Source organism: Psammomys obesus, unplaced genomic scaffold (genome assembly GCF_907164565.1).
Source record: "Psammomys obesus unplaced genomic scaffold, mPsaObe1.curated_primary_1811, whole genome shotgun sequence".
NCBI classification, from domain to species: domain Eukaryota; kingdom Metazoa; phylum Chordata; class Mammalia; order Rodentia; family Muridae; genus Psammomys; species Psammomys obesus.
Window position 1 is genome coordinate 5,518 of NW_026592809.1, and position 26,600 is coordinate 32,117.

Below are 26,600 nucleotides of genomic sequence, written 5' to 3' on the forward strand. Positions count from 1 at the left end.
AGGTCCTGGGCTGATACAAGAAGCCTGAGAGCCCCTTTTGAAAGGTTGAGGACTTCTCACCGGTGAGGCAGAAAGGGCGGTCTCCAGCCAGGCCTGAGGTCCCAGGAGACCTGGAGACCTGGCTTCTGCCTTCACCTTCAGTTGTGACCCGCTAGGAATGTGTTGGGGAAGAGACTGCAGAGATCTGGAATAGGGTCGCCCTCCGTGGGGACTAGACTCTGGGTAGCAGACGCCAGGGCCCAGCCTCAGGGTGGGCAGCTGAGGAAGTGGGAGCCTTCGAGGGTCTGGAATTCTCCTCCCACCCTCCTCCCCCTCTGCCTTCTCCCATCCCAACCCCGGGCTGCCCTCCAAGCAGGGGCGGCACCGCTGGCCTACAGTGCTGCGAGCAGCTGGGAGGGGCTCGGGCTGGGCCCCTCGGCAGAGCCCCGCGCGGCCAGGCCCCGCCCCGGCTCGCACATCTGGGCGGCGAGTGCGGCCATCCGGCCTGGGGGAGGGTGCAGAGACCGGCCTGGCGCACGTCGAGGGCCACAGCGGGCTCTGCCTCCGGCTCTGAGTGAGCACCCAGGCGGCCAGATCCGGAGAAGCTGTCTGCAGGGCGGAGGTGAGCTGGGGAAGAGCCTCTGGGCTCCCCAGGGAAGTGCAGGGGCCGCTGCCAGGGACCGTGAGCCCACGAAGTCGCTGGTTGTGTAGAAGCAAATCTGCTAGTTCCTGGAGGAGGCAGTCCCGCTGGCCTGGGCTGGGAGAAGCAGCTGAGCTCTGGCTTCTACCTGGAGCTCCAGAGTCTTAGTCTAGGACAGACCCGGGCTTAGGGGAGGTGAGTGGGGTCTGGCAGGAGAGCCTTTGTGGACTGGGGCCTGCTCTTTAACCAGTTGTGGAGACCTGACGCCCAGGCCGGAGGTGAGACTTGGGAGGTTGAGTCTATGTGTGTCAAGAGGCGCTTCATGAGGCCCCTGTCACTGAGATCCAAGGATGTGGAAGAATGTCTGGGTGGCTAGAGACCTCAGGTTTCTTAAAGGGGCCAGGGTGAGGATCCAAGTTGGGTGGGGTCTGATCTTCTATAGGGTCAGAAGAGTTATCTGTGAAGAAAAGGGAAGGAGACTGTATTATTATTATTATTATTATTATTATTATTATTATTATTATTATTATTATTACCGGGAGCGATGGGCAGGGATGAAAAGGCTTCAGGTTTTGGTGGGACAGAGATTGTGAACCAGTTTTTCTCATGATGTGTGGAAAGCAAAGCCGAGGTGGAGAGTGGGACCATCAGTGACCATTTCCATTTCCCCTAGCCATCACAGGAGGCTGTAGCCTCCTCACTCTACAGTCTTTTCCTGGTCCCATTCCTTGAAGTAATCTCCTCACAGGGTGGGGCAGCCCTTTGAGTCCCATTTCTGATCTGACCCTGGGGCCCCAGTTTGTTGGCCGGGACTAGCTTGGAATAAATGTCGCCTCCGCCTGCTGACATAAAGGGCTGGTAGGGTGCTAGGCAGGAAAGGCAGAGTCCCCGAGAAGATGGACCAGCTAAGATCTGAGTGGGTTCATTGTTCTCATGGGCATCATGTAGAAACAGGAAACCCTTCAATACCACACACCTGCAGAGTTCTGAAGATCGTAGGTACTGGGCACAACCTCCCCAATGACTGACAAATCAGACCTATTACATAGCAGCCAGGGCTGTCAGTCAGGGTGGATCTAAAGGGTTGGAGCCGTAAGGCCAAGAGTCAGGGTAAAGGGGCTGTCTACAAGTAGAGCAGTGATCAGGCTGGGGCCTGGATTTCACATGCATTTTCCACTAGGAAATTGGGTTATTGTATGTAAACCAACTTATCCTACCTGGCGATTCTCAAACTTGGAGGTTACTGCCCTAAAATTAGAAGTCCCTGAGTTAGGGGTCCACTTGTATTTGATTCCAACTCTGTAATCCGGCATAGCTGTTGGAAGCTAAGTTGTCCCAAGCCCTGTAGTCTGCATTCTCCACAAAGGGTTTTTGGGTAGATATGCATGGTATGGTGGGAAGGTCTTCAAGGCACGTGTGTGTCCTGGCACAGCCAGCTCCTTTACCTCCACCTCTCTGGAAACTGCGGAGACTCCTTCATCACAATTTGTTTCATTTCCTACCGCCTTCAAGAACTCAGGGTGGGTACAACAAAATTCTCAGTAAGACCCAGTACTGGCAAGTCACACATACAGAAGCAAAGAACACTGCCCACACATGCCCAGCTCCCTGCCTTTCCCAGAACTTTCCAGGCCTGGATTTGGCCCTTGAAAGCCCAGTGTCACCCATGACACTGAGGTACAGAGAGGTGACACACTCATATCAGGTGCCATAATAGGTCCTGGAGGAAGTATAGGTGTCTATTTGTGACATGGAATGAAGCCTTCAAGTGACAAATCAGTCTTTTTCTCTTCAAGGTTAGTTTCCACTATCCAATAAGCTTGGCCCAGAAAAATCCATCCGTCCGTCCGTCCATCCGTCCATCCATCCATCCGTCCGTCCATCCCAGTGGTTCTCAGCACCTAGTTCGTCTATGACAGAGAAATGCTCACTATGTATTGCGGTGGCCTTTGATGCGGTTGTATGCCAGTCAGTCCTCTAGGAAGGAGAAAAGCCTGATTTGTAGCTTTTGCCCATTTCTGCAGTGTGAATACACTTAGCCACGGTTGCTTTCAAGCTAACATCACTGTGTAAGAGGACACAGAATCAAGACACAGTGTCGGCTCTGGAGAGCATGGTGTCCAGCTCTGGTTTATCCCTCCTGCTCTGAGCTGGGCTTCTGTCCTCACTCTCAGGGCTCTTATGGGTCCCCTCTACTTGCTTTGCCTTTTCTCAGCATCATCCTATAGCAGCCCTCATCCTTCCCCTAATTCTGGCTCCTGGTGCAGCCAACTGTGTCCCTTGAGACTGAATGTGCCTAGACATCTCCATGCTGTGGCCACATAGGTGTACCCTGGATACACGAGAGTCTGTGAGAGTCTGGCTATCTTTCCCTAATGGGGCTGGGTGTGTTCGGATGGTGTGTGAGCAAGGGAGTATCCTTGTGTGTCTGGGTGTGCCGCTGCCTGGCTGTGTCTCCTTGTGTTCTGTTAGCAAAACTTCCTGATCAGGCTCTAGAGAGCAGCCGCCTTCTTTGTTTAAAGGAGTAGCCAGACTCACAGGTAAGAGCAGCGGCTCCCATGCTTTGCAGACCGCAGAGCAGTGAGAACACTTGAACAGTGCTTAAACTGTAAGGAGAATCTAAAATACTTTGGGAATCAAATTTAAAAAAGAAAGAGAGCTCTGATTCAGCAGGTCAGTGATGGAGTCTACATTTCCATAAGCTCCTGGATGGCACAGTGATGTCTTTGCTGCTGGATCTGCGGCCACACTATAAGTAACAGAACTATTGATGAGTTGGAGGCATTTGCTTAGAGTTTGAACCCCAGAACCTCACAAATTCAAGCTCAAATACCTCTTGTGTCAAAATATAAATAATCTTGCTTTATAGTAGATAATAAATAACACTGGACCAGTAAATAAGCCTAGAGCAACAAGCTGGCTCATGATGTAAGTCAGTACTTGCCACGCAAGCCTGACAACTTGAGTTGATTCCTGGAACCCACGTAAAGGTGCAAGGGACATGACTCCCAAAAGCTGTCCTCTGACTGCCCGTGTGTACCATAGATGTGTGCCCCTCCATGCTCACCTTCTCCTCTCTCATAAAATAATATCAAACACGTGAACACATAACCTGCCTTGTCTCCCTCCAGGCACTTGCACCTACCCTTCTCAGCCAAGCTTCTCCTTTGCTCAGTTTTACCTGGGTTTATCTGTCTTGGGCCAACAGGATAGGTGTCTGCTAGCCTAAGGACTTCTTTAAGAATCTATCTATCTATCTATCTATCTATCTATCTATCTATCATCTGTCTATCTATCTATCTATCTATCTATCTATCTATCATCTATCTATCTATCTATCATCTGTCTGTCTATCTATCTATCATCTATCTATCATCTATCTATCTATCATCTGTCTATCTATCTATCATCTGTCTATCTATCTATCTATCTATCTATCTATCTATCATCTGTCTGTCTGTCTATCTGCGTGGGTGTTTTACCTGCACGTGCGCCTGGTGCCCACAGACGTCAGAAGAGGCCTGGAGCTCCTGGAACTGGAGTTGCAGGTGGTTGTGAGCCACTGTGTGGGAGCTGGGAACAGAGCCCAGGTCCTCTGCAAGAACAAATGTTCTTAACTGCTGAGCCATCTCTCTAGGTCCTTTGTTCAAGGACTTTTTATCACCGTCTAGCTTTACCCTCTTCTCTTGCTGAGGTTGTCATGGAACCAAATGAGAGTCCTTGGTCAGCCTTTGGGTGACCTTTCTCCTCCCTTCCCTCCCAATCTACTCCTTGCCAGACTCCCACAATAAGGACTCGCTAATGTATACCTCCAACTAAGAGGTTTCTCCCTGCCTCCAGACTACACACCTGATTGCTTGGTTTTTGTTTGTTTGTTTGTTTGTTTGTTTGTTTGTTTTCCCTTGGTTTGGCACTGTGTCTGCACTCTGCCCCTTTCTGCTGTCAGCCTGCCCTGTAGCCCCCGTTCTCTGTCTTCCCTTTTGTCCCCCGGCTTAAGGCAGAAAGTTTTCTCCTAAGACCCACTTAACATGTCTGATCAGCCCTGCTGATTTAAACTATTACCTCTGAATCGTCTCCACTTGTGTCTGAGGTGCTCAGTTCACTAACCTCTGTAGGCCTGGAAACCTGAGGCGACCCAGCTGACTTCCTGTTTCCACATTACTCTCTAGCCATCCACTCTGCTGCACAGCCGGGGACATCAAAGTGCCAATGCAATCATGCTCCACCTCACCCTGCAACTTCCAAACCTTGAAGATTTTCTGTTTCCTTTCACATAAAGCCAAGTCTAAAGGAAGGTCCAGCCCAGCTCTTCTCTCCTGCTGACATCACCTTCACATGCTTACTATGCCTGGCATTCTCAGACTTACTTTCATACTTGTCCGATCAGGCTCACCTGAGTCCCCAGAACATTCACAGATCATAGTTTCCTAAACCATGGCTAGTGGTCCCATGGTGAGGACAACTGACTAAACAGGCAAAATGAAAATTTGGTAAGTTTGCTGAATGTTCAATGACCAAAGATTACTTCAGAATCCAAATGTGAATACATCTGAGTCTCTCTGGCAGTGCTGTCCTGTGTTGCACTGCATGGCCCACAGCAGCCTTTGTTCTGAGCACACGACCTGCCCCCCGCATGCCGGTCCACCACGAGATGCCAATGAAAGCTGACAGAAATACCTCAGATTGGACTTGAGACTGTTCTGTATTAGTTGTGGTGTAGTTTTGTATGTACAGTACTACATGACTCCTTATAGAAACATACTGCCTTAATCATGGAAAACAAAGGCTCTTAACATTCTCCTACTGCCATTTCCTCAGCATAGACATCATGGGATTGTATTGTGTTAGAAAGTTTTTTGGTGAATTTCTTTTGGTTTTGTATTTTAAGGAATACTTGTTTTTATGACTTTTGATTTATTTATTTTTATGTGTGTGGTTGTTTTGCCTGCATGTATGTCTGAGCACCACTTTCATGCCTGGTGCCCCCAGAGGCCAAAAAAGGGCATCAGATTTCCCTGGAACAGTTACAGATGGTTGTGAACTACCGTGTGGTCGCTGGGAATCGAACCCCGAAAGAGTGCTCAATCACTGGGCCCTCTCTCTAGCCATGATGATGTTTGGTTTTAAAGATCACTGTTGGAGTTGCTGAATGGAATTTCATTTTTCAAAAATTAAATGAATTTTGAGTTGAGATTAGAAGAGAATTTCCCTCACTTTCTGAACTAACCCTCCTTCTGTCATTTGACCTAGGACTTTTGTGAAGCAGCGTCCTCAGCTTGACCATTATAAAATCAAACTATTAGTCAGCTCCAGCAAATGTTGGAGATGGGCTACATCCTGTAATATCAAATATTTAGCCAATAGCTATTATATATTTATTTATTGGTTTTCTTGAGACAGGGTATCCCAGACTACCCTTCAACTTGATACGTCACCAGGGTTAATCTTGACTTCCTGATCCTCCTGTCTCCGCCTTCCAAGCGCTGACAGCACGAGCATGAGCCACCATGCCTGGCTAAGATCTAATTTTTTATGTAAAAAAGAAGCAAGCACATTCATCTCATTACTATTCAAATTTTCTTCCATTTTTAATAAGTGGAAAAATACACATATATGTAATATATAACAAGGAATTGTTTTTAAAATAAAGTTCTATAGACTTATTATGAGTAAATGTTTTATTTCTGTGACTATGTTATATAATTGTATACCTGGGATTGCATGAAGTTTTCTTGTATGGAATAGGGTCTCGAGTGAAGCGGGGTCTTGAGGGTAAAGTTTGCGGATCCCTGCTGTAGGGCTGCAGCGCTGGCTCAGCTCTGAAGAGCCCTGGCTACTCTTCCAGAGGACCGGCGTTCCCAGCGCCCATGGGAACCTCACAGCTGCCTGTAACTCCTGATTACAGGAGACTGCCTCCAAGGACACCAGACACACACATGGTATTCAGGCATACATACAGGCAAAACACCCTTACTCATAAAATAATAAAACTATCATCAGCACCTGAAGACGCCGACGAGGGCCCTGGTTCCCGTGAGGCAAAGAGCACTTCCGAGCAAGCCGAGCCTGAGGAGACTGAGATTTAAATGACATGAGGGGATTTGGTCAGACACGGTAACAGAGTAGGAATGGTGGTTTTCAAAATGCGACGACATCTTTGTAGTTTATAGGTGAAACAACGTGGTGTCGGGGGTTAGGGTCAAATTTCCGGATCCGAGTAGAGAAACAGAAGGAGCAGCGCTCTGTGAAAGAGCGAACAACAAGTCTCATTTTGCTTGTTTGTTCTTGTCGGCAGCTACAGAGACGGCGAGGATGCTGACTGTCCCGGAGATGGGCCTGCAAGGGCTGTATATCAGTAAGCCTCTACTGCCCCTCCCTGCCACCTTCCCACTGGCTCCAAACGGAGACCACCCTCCCCTGCCCCCGTTGCCTCGCTCAGCAGCTATAAATTCTCCTGTATATGTATGTGTAGTCGTGTGTGCAGGAATGGCCTGTGTACGGCAAGTATCTGTTCTGAGACCCCTTGTGTGTGAGTACATGTGCAAATGCTCGTCTGTGTGCAAAGGACTTGCATGTGGTTCGTGCAAGTGTGTGCGCGGGACCCTCGGCGGGTGTGCAGGTGGATCCCTGCGCCTGGCAGCTGTGTGGCCTGAGTGGCCTGCAGGAGGGCCTGCGTGCTCTGAATCCTGCACGTCCACTCTGGGCTGAGTGTAGGCTCGGTGCCCGCTGCGGGGTGGGAGGCCAGCGGGGCGACAGGGACACTCCTCAGGAAGTCCATTCACAAAGACCTAGAGGGCTGGGCCCTTCCTTCCTGCCGCTCAAGCCACAGCAACTGCCTCTCACATCAGAGCTGGGAGCAAGGCCTCCATGTACCGCATGCCTGAGGAAGGGGATCTTGAATTGTAGCTTCCCTGACCCCGACCCTCTGGGCCCAGACACACTGCAGTTGTGCCCAGGTATTTCCTCCAGACCCTCACATACATACTTGGGCTATCACTGGCCCACTGTCAAGGCTCACTTGGTCGCACAGCCAATCAGACCAGCTGGCATGGGTCTTCATGCCAGGCCCCACTCTGCTTTTTTGCCAGTCTTCCTAGCCCCATCCGTTGATCTGAGAGTCTCAGTGCCACACACAGCATGACTCTTAGCAGACCTTAGTGTGATAGTGACTTTGGTGCCACTTTTGGGTGTCCGGCTAGGCTGGCCTTCCTGTCCCACAAGTGCCTGATTCAAGCCATAGCTGGGGCCCTCTTGAAGGCTGCCCTGCTCCCAGGCCCTGAAGTCCATCCTGGGCCTGGCCCTTCAGGAAGATCTCAGGGCCCTCCACCCCCCCCCCCCCACCCCCCCCCCCCCGTGCTAACTGGAGTGTGTACGTCTGTGATAGGACAGGTGCTGTGGACATCCCCAGACACAGAGCTGGGCTGGGGGTAGGTGCCACCTTCCCCTTCTGGTTCTGACTGTGTGTTTTGGAGTGAGGAAACCCCCTCAAGTCCTGATTAGAAGCATGTGGCCCAACTTAAGTGTGTGTGACGTATGAAAGTCACTGTCAAGGGAGATGAATCTGACTGATCCAGGCAGGTGCTTAGACCCTAATGTCATGCATGTCCTTCCTATCCCCCCCCAGTCTCCCTTCCCCAGCAAATGGTTCTTTGCCTCGGCCAGGCTCAGGGAGAACAGATAGAACCCTTACGCCAGGCTTGGGCTCCTGATTTCCAGATTGTTCCAGTGTGACCTGGCCTTTCTCCTCCACAGGCTCTAGCCCAGAGAGATCCCCAGTGCCCAGCCCACCCGGCTCCCCAAGGACACAGGAAAGCTGCGGCATCGCCCCCCTCACACCCTCACAGTCTCCAGTAAGCCCTGGTTGGGGATTGGGGTGTTATGGAGGAGGGCGGTGCCTGGCAGAGCTGTGGCAGGGACTGGACTGGAGCAAAGCAATGAGGCATGCTACAGGCCTCCTGCCCTGTACACTAGTCGTGTGCCCCCATGGCCTTAAGCTGTAGGCGTGACAGTTCTGGAAACCAGCTCTAGGTAACATGCCCACCACCCTCTGTAGCAGCATGACTCCCAGGAGCCACTGTGGTTCACCTGCACAGGCAGGCGTGTGACTTTTCTAGGTCTTCAGATCGCTGCTTCTGGCAACCTACGTTAGAGGCCGAACGTACTCTAAATAACATCTCAGGGAGAAGTTTAGTGTTAAAATATTAGTGTTAAAAATATTTAGAAGCTGAACAGTTGAAGTTTCCAAGACAAGCCTCTCTCTCCACAGCTCTTCTTGGGTTACCTACCCTGTATGGCTTTGTGTTGGCCATCTAGCTTGGGGTCTCTCTTGCTCCCAGGGAGTCCAGGCACAGCCTGGGGAAATTAGGGACATCTCCGCATGTGTGCGGGGTCCTTCTATCTTCTACAAAACCAGAGTCTGGTTTGTGTTCCAAAATCAAGGGGCCAAATACACACATCCGCGTGTTAGAAAGCAGCCCCGAAAAGCAAAATTGCCCCCAGCTAGGGCAAGGCTAGTAGCAGGCTGTGAAAATGGTGTGAGATGGAGGTTGGCTGAGGGAATCTGGGCAAATGTCAGGTGAACTGGAAGCTAAACAGCAGTTATCCCAACCCCATGGCTAGGCCCTGGCTCCCTGGGAGGCCTTGGAGTGTCCAAGCAGGTGGCACAGCCAGGTCTCAGCCTGAAAGTGGGGTGTGAAAGCAGGAAGGGAGCCAGTGAGGCTGGGGCAAAGCTGCTTTGGGCCACAGGCAGTGAAGGGGAGGAGTTCCTATTAATACTGACTTTTGTCTTGGACTTGCAGAAGCCAGAGGCCCGAGTTCCACAGCAGGCTTCCTTCTCTGTGGTTGTAGCCATCGACTTTGGGACCACGTCCAGTGGCTATGCCTTCAGCTTTGCTAGTGACCCTGAGGCCATCCACATGATGAGGTGAGGGCAGCTGAACTAGAAGACTGTGCGGGGGAGGTACCTCAAACTCTGGTTTAGGCCTGATCTTAGAAGTAACCACGGGACAGGGTCTTATCAGAGCCCCTGGCATCTCCAGGACTCTTCACTGGGACAGAGGGCTAGAGAATGACCATGGGGTCTGAGCTTCAGCCTTATTTGGAGTGTTCCCACCCACCTCAGGGATATTGGGCTTCATGTATTTGCTTATCAGTTTTTATTTGCAGTGCTGGACATCAAACCCAGGGCCACAAGCATGCTACACAAGTATTCTTGAGCTATGTCCCCAACCCAGGCCTTATTTTGGGGGTGTATGGTTTAATACTTTTTAATATACGTATGTATGTATGTGCAGTATGTATTTGTCACATGTTTGTGCATAATAAGGCCAGAGGCTGACTCACCAATTGACTAGACTAGCTGGCCATGGAGCTCTGGAGACCCACTCACCCCACTCCCCACCCCCTCCCAGTGACCAAGCCCAGCTGAGGCTCTAAAAATAATAGAAAGGAAGGGAAAAAAGAGAGGAAAGAAGGGAGGGAGAAAGAGAGGGATGAAGGAGGTAGGAGGAATCATAAAAGGCCCTGAAGTAATTTGGCCTTGGAAAACCACCTTGAAGAGTGCGCAGTGACTGGCCCAGCAATGGCTTCTGCTCGGGTCCCAGGGAAACACATTAGGAGGCCAGACACAGGCCACTGAACAATAGGGTTGTTGCTCCTTATAATACAGAGGAGAGGTCAAGTAGGGCACCCTGCCCAGAGGTCTCTCAGGGCCCCTTGGCTAGAGAGGATCCCAGGGGGTCATTTATGGAGGGATTAAACTGGCACCATTTGATTTTCATGAAAACCTAAGAGGTAGGAGCCATTATTCCTCTGGGGGAGGACTTTTGCGAGATGGCCTCACTCTGTAGACCAGGCTGGCAATCACCTCACCTCAGCCTCTGGAATGCTAGGATTGCCGTCACCACTCCCACTGCCATTATTTTCATTTCACAGATGGAAAAAACACACACATACAACGGAAACACAGGGAAGTTGTGTCCTGTTCTTGGTCACACAACTGGCCCCAGGGCCAGTGTCCAACTGTAGGAAGGTTGCCTCTGGCTCCCCTGACTACCTTTGTCCTCACAGGAGGTGGGAGGGAGGAGACCCAGGCGTGGCCCACCAGAAGACCCCCACTTGCCTGCTGCTGACCCCAGAGGGCATCTTTCACAGTTTCGGCTACACTGCACGTGACTACTACCACGACCTAGACCCTGAGGAGGCTCGGGACTGGCTCTACTTTGAGAAGTTCAAGATGAAGATCCACAGTGCCACTGTGAGCCAGTGTGGCCAGGCTCCTGCTGGGGAGGTGGCGCTGAGAAGGCGGTATTAGCGGAGAGCAGGGCATAGCTAAGAGGCCAAAAGAATGGCCTAATTAGGGGGCACAAGGTGGGATAATGGGCAGAACGGAAGGTGGGCGAGACTCATGTGAGGATGGGCTAGAGGACGAGTGACAGAACTAGAGAACGGCTGTAGCTGGGGGCGGAGCTAACGTGAAACTGACAGGAGAGGATGAGAAGCAATGGGATCCTGGGTGATTATAATGAGGAAGTCATCAGGAAATGGGGCCGAGCTATGGCCTCCTGCAAAATGGCCCTGTGTCTCTGCCAGGATCTTACCTTGAAGACCCAGCTGGAGGCGGTAAATGGCAAGAAGATGCTGGCTCTGGAGGTGTTTGCCCATGCCCTCCGCTTCTTCAAGGAGCACGCCCTTCAGGTGTGCTGCTCTTCCCAATCCACTGATGGGGCAGGGCCCTTCCATTCCCTTCCTCTCCCCTCACCCACCCCGTGTCTGGATAATGAGTGATCACCACCAGGACGTCTCCAGTTCCCTGTCCTGTTTGTTGGAGCTTGGACTTGGGCCAGCCAGGTGAAGGTCAGACTTCTCACTCTTAGCAACAGGTCTTCCGAAGTTGGAAAGCCCTCACTGTCGCTTGATTAGTCCGTCCAGCTCCCAGAGAAAGCTGGAAATGCCTCAGGCCTGCTGATCATACTGCCCTCCCCTGCCACAGGAGCTGAGAGAACAGAGCCAGTGTATGCTTGAGAACACCGTGCGCTGGGTGCTGACAGTGCCTGCCATCTGGAAACAGCCGGCTAAGCAGTTCATGAGGGAGGCCGCCTACCTGGTGAGGAGGCGCAGGTGGAAAGGTGCACCCCCACGCCCTGCTCCCTTCCCCCAAAGATGGCCCTGGACGTAGCCCACACCTCACCCACCCTTCAACCCTGAGGACCACAAATGGAGCGCTGTCGTCCCTGGAGAGGGGGGTGGTCTTCAAGAACAAGAGGCCTATGCCGTTATAGGTAGTGCCCTGTCACGTTCGTGACACGCAGGGCCCAAGAGAGGGAGTGCTGTGTACGCAGTCTGTTGGAGACAGACCCCCAGGACAGCAGATGGAGGAATCAGGGCTGGGCTCTGAGGAGGGCTGTGACCCTGCTGGAGTCTACTTTCAGCCCTGTTCTATGAGAAGGCCCAGAGGGACGGTGTGGCACTGAATTGGCCACCGTGAGCAAGGGTCCATGGCTGCCTGCCATTGCTGGCTGGTCGGGTGGAAGGGGCACTCGTCCATGTGAGGTGACAAAAGAGGTCTGAGGCAGTTGCTGTGCACCAGCAGCAGCAGACAGGGACCAGGGACAACCCCTGTGGCCCTCAGCAGTACTTTCGCACTCCACCACGCCTGCTCCAGGCGCTGTGAGCTTTTCCCAGGGAAAAAGGATGATTTCGCTACAAGGAAAGGTGATTCTGGCCAAAGTGTGCTGTCTCCCTACCACAGAGAATTCGGGTTCAGGCCAGAGAGGTGTCATGGAGCTAAGTCGGGTTTCTTGGCTCTACCTCTAGGCCCTGAAGAACAGGCCCTAGGACAGCCAAAAAGTTATCTCAAGCCTGCCTTGGCCTCCTTGGAGATACCAGCATGCCTATAGCTGTGAGCCAGATGACAGGACTATGTTCCTGTCTGACTGGGTTCCTATGTTCGTCCCTAGAAGGGGGGCGACCTCGAACACAGAGTGCCTTTCTGTAGAGTCCAGGTGTCCCGGGGCAGAACAAAACGCCTGCCCATTTACTTGCTTTCTCCCACATTGCTCCCTGATGCAAGCTCAGAAAGGGCTGGCCCTGGACTGGAAGCCTCCATTCCTACCTATCTCCCTCTTCCTAACCTGGTCAGAATGCATGGAATTTCATGAAGTCTAAACTCTCTGGAGAGGGCCTTTGTCCTGCTGCAGGAAATGACAGCTCTTGAGCGTTTCCCCTCTACCCCAGTGGCCTGGAATTTCACTATTTCCTTCCTGCTATAGCAGATTCTCTGGGAACAGAGTTCTCCCGGGAGTGGGGCCACCTATGGCCAGTATCTGACACCAGCCTGGTGAGCCCAGCAGTGCCCCACACCCATCCCCTCCAATCCACCTCACCCACCCCACTGGGCTACAACTCCCCAAGAGCACCACAGCCAGCTCTGAACCTGGGGATGGGAAACTTGCTTCAGCCACACCATCTTTCTGCTGAGTAACCCCATGGCTCCCTGGCCCCGGCCCCTCCCTAGCCCGACCTCATGGTGGCTGTGAGGCAGCTTCAACTGTGTGCAGCATGAAGGCCTAGCTTGGGTGGTGTGTGACGGGAGGAGGTGGGCGCTCCCAGGCCCCGGAGTGCCATCTTAAATGACAGCCTCTGGTGCTGTCTGGTGCCGCCCACCACCTATCCCCAGGCTGGCCTAGTGTCTCGAGAGGATGCAGAAAAACTACTCATTGCCCTGGAGCCCGAGGCTGCCTCTGTCTACTGTAGAAAACTTCGCCTGCACCAGCTCATGGACCTGAGTAGCCGGACTGCAGGTGGTGGGCGCCTGGGTGAGCGCCGGTCCATTGACTCCAGCTTTCGACATGGTGAGCTGCCCCAGGGTGGCTGCCTGGTGCTGGGTTTGGTGGCAAGTGCTCTTGGAAGGTCAGAGAGTCAAGGGAACTGGAGGACCCGATGGTCTGTCTAGGACAATCCTGAGGGAACCCGATCCGAGGCAGGAATATCCCTGGTGAGTTCATCATGAGGGTACACAGACTGGCTCCAGGACCCCAGGTTGAAGACAGTCTCACCTTGGCCAGGGAAGCAGAGGATCAGGGAGACACAAACGGCCATGGGGCTCAGTGCTCAGTGGACACTAGCCAGGGGGCAAGAGGTTTTTCTTTAAACAGTCACTCTATCAGCCCGGCCCCGCCCTGCCCTCAGCAGCCAAATCTCTTGCAGCCAGACCCAGGCACTGAGGCCAAGGACCAGTGTAGTCAGTTTTGGTCATCCTCCTAAATGTGATCTCCCTGACAGGGAGAGGCTCCACATACTGAGCTTCCCTGGGACACCTGAAGATATCTCCCACCCAGATTTTTCAAGGCCTCTTGGGCCAGATAGTAGTACCAAGGCCTTCTCCCTCTGGGTCAAGAGAAAGTCCAGTGTTCAAAAGTGCTTCTAGCTGCCCCTGATGACTGGGGTCTGGAATCAGCATCGTCGCAGAGCTCTGGGCCGCGTTGGTGAGGAGCAAGGTTGAGCGTGGCATCCCCTCACCTCGCTTTCCCGCTGTGCTTCACGGCAGCCCGGGAGCAGCTGCGCAGGTCTCGCCACAGCCGAACGTTCCTGGTGGAGTCTGGCGTGGGGGAACTGTGGGCAGAGATGCAAGAAGGTGAGGCAACAGGGTATGAAGGGACAGCCCAGACCATCAGGGAACCCGCAGGAATGGGGGAGGTCGCATCTCTTCCCCCAGTCACCTGCACCTCCTCCTGCTCACAGCTGCACCCCTAACATTCCTTCAGGAGGCTCTGTTCCACGTTCGGGCTTCAAACCTCGCCCCTTCCACTCCCTGCATCCTTCTGAAGCCTTCACTTCCCTCTCCCTTTCCACACTGTCCCCCTAGGCTGGACTTGGTGCCTGGTGCAGGGTTGGAGCCCGGGGGTTGGGGTTGGGGTTGGGGTTGGGGATGGGTACTGCAAGACTGAAGGTAGGAGGCAGGTCCTTAACGTTTGGGGCTTTTTTTAAAAATTAATCTTTTATTTACTTTACATCCCAACTGCAGCTTCCCCTCCCTGCTCTCCTCCCAGTCCCCCCGCCCACCTCTATCTCCCCTGCCACTCCAATGTCCCAGTCCCCATTCGTCCCTCCCCCCCCCTTGCCCCCCCCCCAACCCCTGCTGTCCCATCCACTCCTCTTTCTCTTCAGAAAAGGAGAGTCCTCCCATGGATATCAGCCAGCCTTGGCAGTAAGACTAGGCACCATGTTCTCTTGCTGAGACTAGCCAAGGCAGCTCAGAAGACGGAAAGGGTCCCAAAGGCAGGCAACCGAGTCAGAGACAGCCCCTGCTCCCACTGGGAGGGCACCCACATGAAGACCAAGCCACACTCTTCCCTGTGTGTAGAGGGCCTCGGTCCGTCCCGTATGAGCCCCCTGGTTGGCGGTTCAGTTTCTGTGAGCCACTATGGGTCTGGGCTCCTTGGTTCTGTCACACCCTTAATGTTGGCTTGTAACCGACCTGTGCAGGAGACCGCTACATGGTGGCAGACTGCGGGGGTGGCACTGTGGACCTGACCGTGCACCAGCTGGAGCAGCCTCATGGCACCCTAAAGGAGCTCTACAAGGCTTCTGGCAAGTAAACCCACGAGAACGCTTGCCACCCAGCTCGCTCGGGGCCTTCCACCGTCCCCTGGTGGCCGGTCTGGCAATGACACCCTCTCGATCTCTCCTGCTGCAGGCGGCCCTTACGGTGCGGTAGGGGTGGACTTGGCCTTTGAGCAGCTGCTCTGCCGAATATTCGGGGAGGACTTCATCGCCAAATTCAAAAGGCAGCGGCCGGCAGCTTGGGTGGATCTGACCATTGCCTTCGAGGCCCGCAAACGCACAGCAGCCCCGCACCGTGCCGGGGCGCTCAACATCTCGCTTCCCTTCTCTTTCATTGACTTCTACCGCAAACAGCGAGGCCACAGTGTGGAGACAGCCCTGCGCAGGAGCAGGTGTGCGCAGGCTCAGGGCGCAGGCAGCATTTGCTAATGTGGCCTGCCCTTGCAAGGGGGAGTCGTGGGCCCCAGGGCCTAGAGAGTGGCTGGTTAGTTCCACACACATACACCATGCCAGCCAGGAGGTGGCAGCGACAGGTGGAGGAGCGTGACCACCGGGTGGCTGGGCAGGGCCACCAGCAGTCAGGAACTGACACCCCAAACTGGACACTAAGGGTGTCCTAAGGGACAGAGGGTGCAAACTTTATCGTCTCCCACCCTCCCCCATTACTCAATGTTCTTGGCTCCTCTATGCTGTCATAAGGGTAAGCTCCTCTGCCACCTCACACATGAGCCAAGCAGACAGCAAAGTGGGCTGAGGGAGAAGACAAAGGCAAGCGGCCACTCTTTATACACTACGTGAGCAATCACATCTGTGTTTCCTGTTGGGCAGCCCCAACAGATTCCCTGGGGGTATGGGTAGGGAGGGCCCCTGACTAGACGCTGCAGCAAGCAGCTGGGCTAACCGTGGGCCTGTGGCCCCTCACCACCTACAGCGTGAACTTTGTGAAGTGGTCCTCCCAGGGGATGCTCCGGATGTCCTGTGAAGCTATGAATGAGCTGTTTCAGCCCACGGTCAGCGGGATCATCCAACACATAGGTGAGTGCATGGTGCCCCATTCACAGCCAGATTCACTCCTCTCCTCTGTCCGCACCCAGGATGGAACCCAGCTCATCTGGAGCCAGCACACACGGTGATAGTCCGGCCTGGGGCCTCCATTTCCCCATTTTGTAAAGGGGATTAAATGAGCTGCTAGTGTGTGGAGTGAGCACCCTGTCCTGAACAGTGTAAATCATTCCTGCAGCAAAGGAGCAGGGAGTCGGTGAAAGGGCTACTTAATGCCTGGTGACGCTTTAGGAGTGCTGGTGGGGCCGTTCATGGCGGCACAGGACTTTAACACCAGCTCTCGGCAGGCAGATCAGTGTGAGTTCTAGGAAAGCCAGGGCTCTGTTACACAGAGAAACCCGGTCTAAAAAAAAATAATAATAAACAAAAGTACTGGTGGCGGCAGCAGAAGTGTCACTTAGAGAGTGAAATGGTGGCCCTTAGTGACTGTCCCTCTCCCTGTCTTCCCAAACCTGTCCCTGCTCTGCAGAGATGCTGCTCGCCAAGCCTGAGGTGCAGGGTGTGAAGTTGCTCTTCCTGGTGGGAGGCTTTGCGGAGTCCGCGGTGCTGCAGCACGCGGTGCAGGCAGCGCTGGGCTCCCGGGGCCTGCGCGTCGTGGTCCCTCACGACGTGGGCCTCACCATCCTCAAAGGAGCAGTGCTCTTTGGCCAGGCACCGGGCGTGGTGCGGGTGCGCCGCTCCCCTCTCACGTACGGCGTGGGCGTGCTCAACCGTTTTGTGCCCGGCCACCACCCTCCGGAGAAATTGCTGGTTCGCGATGGGCGCCGCTGGTGCACAGATGTCTTTGAGCGCTTCGTAGCCGCAGAGCAGTCGGTGGCCCTGGGAGAGGAGGTGCGGCGCAGCTACTGCCCTGCCCGGCCCGGCCAGCGGCGTGTGCTCATCAATCTGTACTGCTGCGCTGCCGAGGACGCGCGCTTCATCACTGACCCCGGTGTTCGCAAGTGTGGGGCCCTCAGCCTGGAGCTCGAGCCTGAAGGCTGCGCGGAAAACGCAGGCACGTCCCCCAGCCGCCGCGAGATCCGTGCTGCCATGCAGTTCGGAGATACCGAGATCAAGGTCACTGCTGTGGATGTCAGCACCAATCGCTCTGTGCGGGCAGCCATCGACTTTCTTTCCAACTGAGGACGCACCTCTCGGCGGGGACGCAGAACATGCTCGTTTTCACAGCAGAGCCCCTTTCTCCCTACCCTGAGGGAAATGTGGCGAGGACGCATGGAGACTCGCTTTGGGGTTGTGCCTTGGTCTGCTGAGCGGAACACTGAAAGGTTCCCTTACCCCAAGAGGCGAGGTGCTATAAGAAGTTTGCTAAGTGAGCCTGGCTTGTGTGTGACCGTGAAGATAGACTGCAACAGAGGACTAAACACTGGCCTGAACTTCAGCATTGAGGGGAAGGGTCAGCAGAGCTGCGGAGCCGCGGGAGGTGCAGAACCTGGGCCTGAATGTTTAAGTTCATGAACTGCTGAGCTCAAGCCACAGCAAGTCAGAGATCAATCTCATGCAGGGTTGGGGTTTGAGCCCATGCTAGAGAGACAGATGTGATAGAGCCTTCCTAGATGTGTGACTGTTAATGGCAGAGCAGCGGCTGACAGGTGAGGAGGGTACATTGTCACAGAAGGCAATTTGGAGGAGAGGTAGACAAAAGACCCACAGGAAGGCTATAAATGGCATTTGCCCCCAACCCAGCCACAGGACAGAGTTCACTGAAGTGAAGGGTAGGGGTGTCACAGCTCTGCCACATATCAGTATAGTATACCATTAGGAAATCTGATAAACCATGGGCCTCAGTTTCTCCTAGTGTGAAGCAGTCAAGGCACTTCCCACCAACCATGGCACAGGACAGCTTTCCCTGAGAACTTCCTAAGGTGAAAATAAAGCATGTGAGGTGAAGAATAGAACAGCCAGAGCGGGGACCCCGGAAGTGGGAACAGTATATGAGGCACAAGTACTAGAGAGAAGGGAAGCAGTTTTCAGCCGCACAGATGAAAGGGACTTGGAGCCCCTGAAGAGTGCTCAATGTCCTAGGCACCTCCCACAGTCCCCAGCAGTCCCAGGCCTAAAAGGCATCCGTGCCCTTAGGGCGCGGGTGCTGCAGCACCACGCAGTTCCCCTTCCTCCCGATTGAGTTGGCCCATCTACGAAGGATAAGGTGGTCCACCAAACCCAGAGAACACAAAGCCCCCACTGACCTCTGATTATCTACTGGAATTTTTATTTATTGAGGTCTCTATCCCAACCAGTCATTTAAAAACCAAGTACCACAGAGCTGAGGGGTAAGAGCTAGGAACCGTACCTCCTCACCACATCACCAGCAGTGGGGAAGGAAGATGGAGGGCAGCAGAGATGGAGAAGGTGAGAGACAATAGCAGCAGCAATGGGGCATCAGTGTCACAGAAACAGAGCCACTCTGTCCTCTCCCAATTCCTAGCTAGAGCCCCTATGGCTTGGGGTGGAAGAGGTAAATCCCACCCCAGGTCCCTCCTCTCAGATAGCCTCCTTGGGGCTCGACCCATTTCTTCAGTCAGGAGACTCAGGCACATGGGAGAGGAGGAGGTGGGAGAGGAGACTGGGAGAGGCAGGGTGGTGGCAGGAACAAAGGCAAAAGTAGGCACGAGCAAGGTGTAGCCCTGCCGTGCCCACCCGGGAGAGGTGAGGAAGCCACACCATCACGCAGCATGTCGGGGAGCAGGTGGGGTTTAAGGCTCAGGCAGGCAGGCAGGCAGGCCCCAGGCCTCAGTCGAAGCCGTGCCAGTCGCTGTGTTCCGAGTCGTACTCCAGCTCGGCGCCCACGCACTTGACACCGTCCAGCAGCATGGGTGTACCGTGGTGCCGGTCTGCAAGGCAGCACCAGAAGTTAGTGTCCTGGCACCAAACAAAGTTTATTACACAGGACTTCTCCCTGGCATTAGCTGGGGATTTAGGGGAAGACCCCGCCAGCTTCAAGAATCTCTTGAAGCCGGTCTCATGTCCCCCTCCTCCAGCCAGACCTGCCCTACTCTCACTCACCCATGACCCGCGCCTGCACCATCACACGCACACAGGTGCCTGTGTCACCCTCGCAGGCCAACAGCATCTCCTCTTTGAGGACGCCTTCTCTGTGTGCTGAGTACTCACACTTGATGCTGTAACCTGCTGGAGGACAGGGATGGAGAGGCAATCAGTACCTCCTCTAGACTGTCCCCAGCACTCACAGTTCCCTACCCAGGCACTCTGGCTGAGCCTCTTCCAGAAAGAAGCCCAGATGGTCCCTCCAGAGCCCCCACAAAGCTGGTACAGGACTTACAAAACTTCCCATCCTTTCAAATAAGATCAGTGTACCTCTGGCCTGAGGACCTAGCATGGCTCTAAGGATAGAAGACAGGGTCCAATTCATCCTTCTAAGAAATGGTGCCACACAGGAAAGCAGGAAGAAGGTGATGGAGATCAAGAAGAGGCTGGCAGAGTGGGCTTTGAGCAGATGGATGGTAAGATGAAAGGGCTTTCTCTGTTCTTTGAAGGGCAAGCACTTAGGAAGTAGTAGTGGAGACATGGAATTGAAGGTGAGGTCAGCAGTGTACCCTGAAACTATCACTGTAGTCTCTGCCAGGCTGGGAACGAGGAGTGGGACAGGACCAGAAGCCAGGTGGAGAAGCAGCCTAGAACCCAAGACCTAGAACTTGTGGGTTCTGGGCAGTAGCCACTCAAAAGCTCCTACAGCTCCTGAGAGAGAAGGCTGGAGGCCCAAAGATGGTTCCTCAGCGCTCCCATCTCTGGGACCTCTCCATTGAGAGTGCCATTAGGTGAGAAGGTGCAAACCTGAAGTCCAAAAAAATGGAGGCCTAGGGGCTAAAACTGCCATATTCCCACACAGGAAGCTCAAGGAGGTGCCATGCCCCTCCCTTTGGCTGAGCTGCCTTTTCACCCTACTAGGGAAAGGTCACTCCCACTAACAGCAGGCCCTTATGGGTATGGGTAGGCCTTTAGCAGCCCAGTAAGGGACCTACCTTCAGGGATGGGTGTGACGCTGAGAAGCTTGAGATGCAAGCTATGGACAGGGGCCTCCCGGACATCCTTGCTCAGCCTGCGCACTGGAGGCAGAGTGAAGGTAATCTCATACCTGTGCTGGATCTTCAGGAAGCCAGCCTGCAGCACAAGGGGGGAAGAGAGGCATTGTCACCGCTGCTTCTCCTAGGGCATCAAGGTACACTGCCCATGCTCCTGGCGGGCCCCGGCATCTGCTTTCCTGGGATTCCAATTCTTTCGTTATCCTAGCCGTGTGGCACAGGCCTTCTAACAATTCCCTTAAGGCCAGCACCATCCCATGCATCTGTCTTAGAGGCCCCTCAGGCCTCAGTGGTCAGTTTTATAGATAAGGATATACAAGTCAGTAAGTTACTGCCTAGAGGTCACATGGCCAACTATAGCCCTCTTGGTCACTCCTGTCCTATGTGGTACACAGTAAGAAACCAGCCATTGGCAGGGAGGGGCAGCCTGATGCACAGCACCTGTCCAGATCGAGCAGCCCACTCAGGGACACTGGTGTTTTGACAGCATGGGATGGGAGAGAGAAAGAACTGGAGAAATGGACATTAGGGTTTGGGGAATGGCTCAGTGGTACACTATGTACTCAGCATTTGTGAAACCCTGGTTGTGATCCCAAGAACCAAGCAAAACCCCACAGTAAACGAGCTGTGGGAGTCCACAGCAGGCCACAAGCTGAATATTGACCACTGACCCTGTGATCCTGTCTTTTGACACATGGTAATGGATGCCTGCCTACCTGCATACTTAAAGCTGCCAAGTGACCGGTGACCTCTGCTCATGGCCCAAGCAATTTCTGTTGTCCAGACATACTGCCAGGCAAACCAGTGCTGTCCCTCTGGGACAGATGCCTTGGGAACTTTTTGGTGTGAAGGGTCACAAGCTGAAATGCTGCTGTGAAGAGTGGTGTTTTGAAAGCTCTCTGAGCATGGCAGCTCACACCTTGGCAGTAAGAAGGCCAAGGCAGTAGGACTGCCACAAGTTTAAGAGCAGTCTGAGCTATACACTGAGTTTAGGCCAACCTGGCTACGCTCTCAAAACAAAGAGCTAGGGATACAGCGCAGTTGGTAGAGTGCCTGTCTAGCATGCATGGCCCTGGGCTTGATCCCAAGCACCAAATCAAATTGGGCATGTGGGGCATACCTGCAATCCCAGCACTTTGGAGGCAGGGGCAGAGGATCAGAAGTCCAAGGTCATCCTTGGCTACACAGCCAGTTCAAGGATAGCTTGGAGTACATGAGACCCTGTCTCAAAAAACAAAACAAAAAAACACATTTTTTAAAATTTTTTCATTTATTTATTGGGGATGAGGGTGTGGACTTGGCACATGCTATAGTACTGTGGCAGTCAGAAGACAATTTGAAAGAGTTGGCTTTATCCTTCCACCAAGTAGGTTCTGGGGACAACACTTAGGTAGTCAGGCTGGGAATGTACCTTTATTACCCACTAAGACATGTCAACGGCTCTCAAAATTTTTTCAGGGCTAATGAGCTGGCACAGTAGATAAAAGGGTGCTCACCACTGACCTGACAACCTGAATCTGGTCCCCAGAACCCACACAGTGGAAGGAGAACTGACTCTTGCAAGTTGCCCTCTGACTTCCATATGTATGCTATGGCACACCTCACTGCAAAATAAATAAACTTAGAAAGGCCGGGCAGTGGTGGTGCATGCCTTTCATCCCAGCACTTGGGAGGCAGGGGCAGGCAGATCTCTGAATCAAGGCCAGCCTGAACAACAGAGCAAGTTACAGGACAGCCAGGGCTACAGAGAGAAACCCTGTCTCAAAATAAGTAAGTATAATAATTAAGTAAATAAAGAAATAATGTGAAAAGTTTACTTTAATAAAAAGGCTTTCCAGGGGCTGCTAAGATGACTTGATGGATAAGGGAACTTGCCATACAGATTGTGGACCCGGGTTCAGTACAATGTGAAGGGGCAAGTGGAGAAGTGACTCCACAAAGTTGTTCCCTGACCTCCACATGCATGCTGTGATACATGCAGTATGGTGCACACACAGTAATAATGGTACAAGAAATTTTAAAGACCTTCTGGCCATACTTGTGTACTATGACCTGGGGCCCAGCTGTGACAACTGCAGAACTTACCAGGAAAATATTCAGAGACTAAAAGCAGCCATGACATATGCCAAATACCAGATGGAGGTGAAATCTCATTGGAAATTATTTCCTAGCAGGCAGACAACAGTTTGCAAACAGAAGCAAGCAACAAACACCATGTTAGCCGGATGTGGTGCTGCATGCCTTTAATCCCAGCACTTGGAAGGCAGAGTTAGATAGATTTCTCTGAGTTTCAGGCCAGCCTGGATATACAAAGGGTTCCGGAGCAGCCAGGGCTACACAGAAAAACCCTGCCTCAAAAAAACAAAAAAACACAACAACAACAAATACTAGCTTTTGGATACAAAGCTTTGAAAAATACACTAAAATATTCACCAAGGTCACTTCTGGGTGGTGTGCCTGTGACTTGGCCACGTTTAACCTTCCTGTCAGATTTGTTTAGTGCCTTTATTTTGTTTATTTCCCTGGGAACCATCATTTTCAGAGACAGGATGAAGACTTTAGAGTTGGACAGAAATGAAAACAAACCTGCGACCCCTCTGAGAAGGGCAGCAAGCCCATGGGGCTGGTCTCCACAGACCAGTACTCTCACCAGAGAGTACTCCTACTCAACTCTGAGGCCCTGTCTTATTAACCAATCTGAAGGCCTCAATACCTATCCCCCCTCCCCCAAACACAGCCCCTCCAAAAAAGTCCTTCCTGTCCCTTCCAAGTGGGTATGGAACCTAACAGTACCTGAGCAGTTGAAGGAACCATGCTTCTGAGTGTGTGATAAAAGCGTCCCACTAAGTAGATTCAGGGCAAGGCTGACACAGCTTGGTAATAGTATATTTACCAGGCTCATGGCCCTTGGTTCATTTCAGATAATTAATACAAATACAAAGAGCCAAACCTGGCAAAAAGTAAAAACTAACACCTCATCATCACCATAATTAGTGACATCACATCCACAATTCCTTTCATTCTCACACCAACTTTGTAGGCTGGGAATAGCCAGCTGGGAAGATGGCTCAGCAAGCAGAGGCTTGCAGCCAAGCCTGATGACCAGAGTTTGATCCTTGGAAACTGCAAAGTGGAGGAGAGACCAGCCTCATGCAAGTTGTCCTCTGACCTCCATATGTGGCTGTGGCATGCATGCTCCAACAAAACAAAGACGTGTAAGAAACAGAGTGAGACAAAAAGAGGGAGGAGATAAATGGCCGCAAAGCCAAGACAGCATGCCTGATCCAGGCTCAGACAGCACAGCCTCCAACCAGCCTTCTATGGCCTTGTCTATGGCCTTGTAGACTAGGCCACTGACGGCAGCCTTGAGTCAAATAACACTTGTTTAAATTACTTAGTGATTTCCTTACCTCCCATTCTACAGATGGAGAAAGGCTCAGGGAGAGGCAAGGATGTGCCTGTGACCCCAGCTGTTAGATGACTAGGACAGCTTCTAGAAGCCAGGGAAGGAAGGAGTGAAGGTGGTGATAGGGAGGCGTTCACATACCTTGACTAGAAAGCTGTTGTCACTCTCCTGAGTAACCATGACCACAGAGTCATGTAGCTTTTCATCAAAGTGGACATGGCTCTGGGAGCCTTCTGCGTCATGGCCTGCTGCAAAGCGGATACTTCGGACTCTGGGCTTATTGCCTAGGAAAAGAAGAAGAAGGCTCCAGAGGCTGCCGGATTCCTTCAGCATCAGGAAGCCACTCCTTGTTTCCTCCCCACGCCCAGTCTGCTCTTGACATTACCCAGCACACACTGACCAGGCTCCTTTCAGGTAGATACTGTTACTCTTGAGGCTTGAGCACCCCCATATACACATCCACCTGTGTAGTTTCCTCGCAAAAGCGTACTCCCCACCATACAGTAAGAAAGATTCAGGGACTAGCTGATGGACCCCTCACTTGAAGGGGAAGAGGCTGACACATTCCCTACCATCATGCCATGCAGAGTTGGACCCTCCACAATGCCAAGCTCTACCTGGCATCTATCGTTTTTTTTTAAATATTTTCATTTGTGTGGATGTGTGAGAGAGAGAAAGTGTCTGTCTGATTTATATGTACAATGTGTCAAGCAAGAAGGCATTGGATTTGCTAGACAGAGTGGCACATACTTTTAATCCCAGTACTTGGGAGACAGAGGCAGGTGAATCTCTGTTAAGTTCAAGACCAGCTGGCACCACATAGTAAAACCCTGTCTCAGAAAATAATAATAATAATAATAATAATAATAATAATAATAATAATAATAATAATAATAATAAATTAAAAACAAAAAAACAGCAACAACAAAAGCAACAGATACACTGGAACTGGATTTATAGGTGGCTCTGAGCTGCCTGATGTGGATGCTGGAAATTCAACCCAAGTCCTCTGCAAGAGGACTACTGAGCCATCTCCTCAGCCCCATGACACCTTCCCTTCCAGGTCTGTCAGTACATAAGACAAGCCCAGCCTGTGACTCCTGATAACTCCAACCAACCTGGAGCACAGTGATAAGAATGGACTCTAGGGAGTCTACTTGCAATAGGAGAAATAGGTGTTAAAAACCAGACTTTTGAGAAGGAAAAAAAAAAAAAAAAAAGAACAGAAACAAAATCCCCCTGGCTATGTAAAAGAGGTTTTAGCTGGCACTCAAGATCAATGGTCACTAGTAGTTAAGAAGCTGAGAAGCGTACCAGTCCACCCCCTCACTGTTTCCTCCTTTACTAGTTTTGATGAGGGTCTTTGAAGATTATTAGCTACTACTGTGGTGTGCTGGAAGTTCTAAGGCCAGAAAGAGCAGGGATTAAGACATACTGAGTGGCTGGGAGAGAGCCAAGAGCCTGGACAATCAGCCTATGGGAAACCAAGGGCATAATCCCAGCCTTGTGACCCTCCAGGAAGGCCTTAGGCCTCTCAAGAATCTGATCCAGAGTCATTTCAGTGGGAGGGCCTGGACTGACATTGGCCTAGGTTTTCTGAGACTCAGCAGAAGCCCTGCAAGATGTGCATAGCCACAGTCCCGGTGAGCACCCATCAACCTGATTCTCAAATCTTACTAGGTTTCCTTTGCCTAAAACCTTCCCGATTCATGCTGAGGTCCTGAACCAGCTCTCTGATGTTCAGCCAGCCCTACATGTCCTCTAAGACTGCCACCAGTGGAACAGACAGACTGAAAAATGGGGACACAAAAGCATATGCTTCCACAGAACAGCAAACCGAGGAGGAAGCAGGGCTCCTGCCTGGGCTTGGGTGAACCTTTGGACCAGGCACAAGCACTGGCATATTCTGAGCAACACTGAGACATACCACATTCAGGGCTGAAATAAAGCCCAACATGCAATACTCCATCCACCAGTGGCTGCTCCAAGAGCTCATGCAGATTCCAGACAAGAATACACTTACCTCTGTTGGCTGCAGCCATGGACACCCCCTGCCACCGGGCAAGACACACAGCTCCTGGGTGACACTGCCACTCAAACTCAGCAGCCTGCCATGCTCCAGAGACAGAGGCAGGAACCTGAGGGATGAGGAATAAGACCACCCATCAGTCCATGGCTGATGGGGATCAGGGGGCTTGGCTCCCTCTGAAAAACCCTTGTTGCTTTCAGACAACACAGGGACATCTGTCTGGCCCATGTAGTTACCACACACCCTCATCCCAAACCTGACTAATACCCTACTGTCCTTAAGACTCAGCCAGCTAGCTTCAGTTGACAAAGTGCCAACATAGGTCTCATAAATCCAACCTACCTCAGGCTGGCAGGTTAGACATCTTAGAAAGATAGAGGCTATTATTTCTGGCATTGCTGACCCCAAAGAGCAGGCCCAAGTCATATTATTCAAGTCATATACCCAGTTCAAGTGGATACAGATCAGTCAACAGTATGCTTGCAAGTGGACAAGAATATGAGACAACCCCTTAAGACTTGATATTCATATTCTGGCAGTAAGTCAAGGCCACATACAGAGTCCTGTGGAGGTGTCCCCCTGTGTGAGCCTGCTATTTAGACCCTAACCTGTGTCTTGGAGGCCCCTGGCTCAGCAACCCAAAGGCTGTCTCAGTGCAAAAGTAAGTATAAGAAGAGGCTCAGTGAGATGGTGAGATGGATCAGCAGGTAAGGGCACATGCTGCCAAGCCTGATGACCTGAATTTCATCAGGAGACTCACATGGCAGAAAAGAAATAACTCCTGCACTTCTCCTCCGACCTTTATCCATATCCTGGCTAGTGCATGGGCAAGTATACACACACACACACACACACACACACACACACACACACACACACACA

At 52.3% G+C, this 26,600-nt stretch overlaps 2 protein-coding genes across 3 annotated transcripts; one reads left to right on the top strand and one right to left on the bottom strand.

Moving 5' to 3' along the window:
• Positions 1 to 530: 530 nt before the first annotated feature.
• Hspa12b (heat shock protein family A (Hsp70) member 12B) lies at positions 531 to 18,459 on the top strand. Its single transcript, XM_055615825.1, has 13 exons — positions 531 to 601; positions 6,915 to 6,974; positions 8,372 to 8,469; positions 9,418 to 9,542; positions 10,688 to 10,874; positions 11,210 to 11,314; positions 11,610 to 11,723; positions 13,296 to 13,470; positions 14,166 to 14,252; positions 15,104 to 15,208; positions 15,315 to 15,573; positions 16,113 to 16,216; positions 16,713 to 18,459. The coding sequence occupies exons 2-13, from the start codon at positions 6,932 to 6,934 to the stop codon at positions 17,363 to 17,365; spliced, it is 2,055 nt and encodes a 684-aa protein (XP_055471800.1). The 5' UTR covers positions 531 to 601; positions 6,915 to 6,931; the 3' UTR covers positions 17,366 to 18,459.
• On the bottom strand, positions 18,426 to 25,827 carry Adissp (adipose secreted signaling protein). Of its 2 annotated transcripts, none has more exons than XM_055615827.1 (5): positions 25,713 to 25,827; positions 23,831 to 23,973; positions 20,224 to 20,362; positions 19,247 to 19,369; positions 18,426 to 19,074 (listed from the first exon to the last, which is right to left on the bottom strand). In XM_055615827.1, exons 1-5 carry the CDS (start codon positions 25,729 to 25,731, stop codon positions 18,974 to 18,976), a joined length of 525 nt encoding a protein of 174 aa, XP_055471802.1. In that variant the 5' UTR covers positions 25,732 to 25,827; the 3' UTR covers positions 18,426 to 18,973. The 2 variants fall into 2 exon arrangements, with proteins under 2 accessions (XP_055471802.1, XP_055471801.1); XM_055615826.1 differs by having other exon boundaries at positions 19,247 to 19,372.
• Between the last annotated feature and the right edge of the window lie 773 nt (positions 25,828 to 26,600).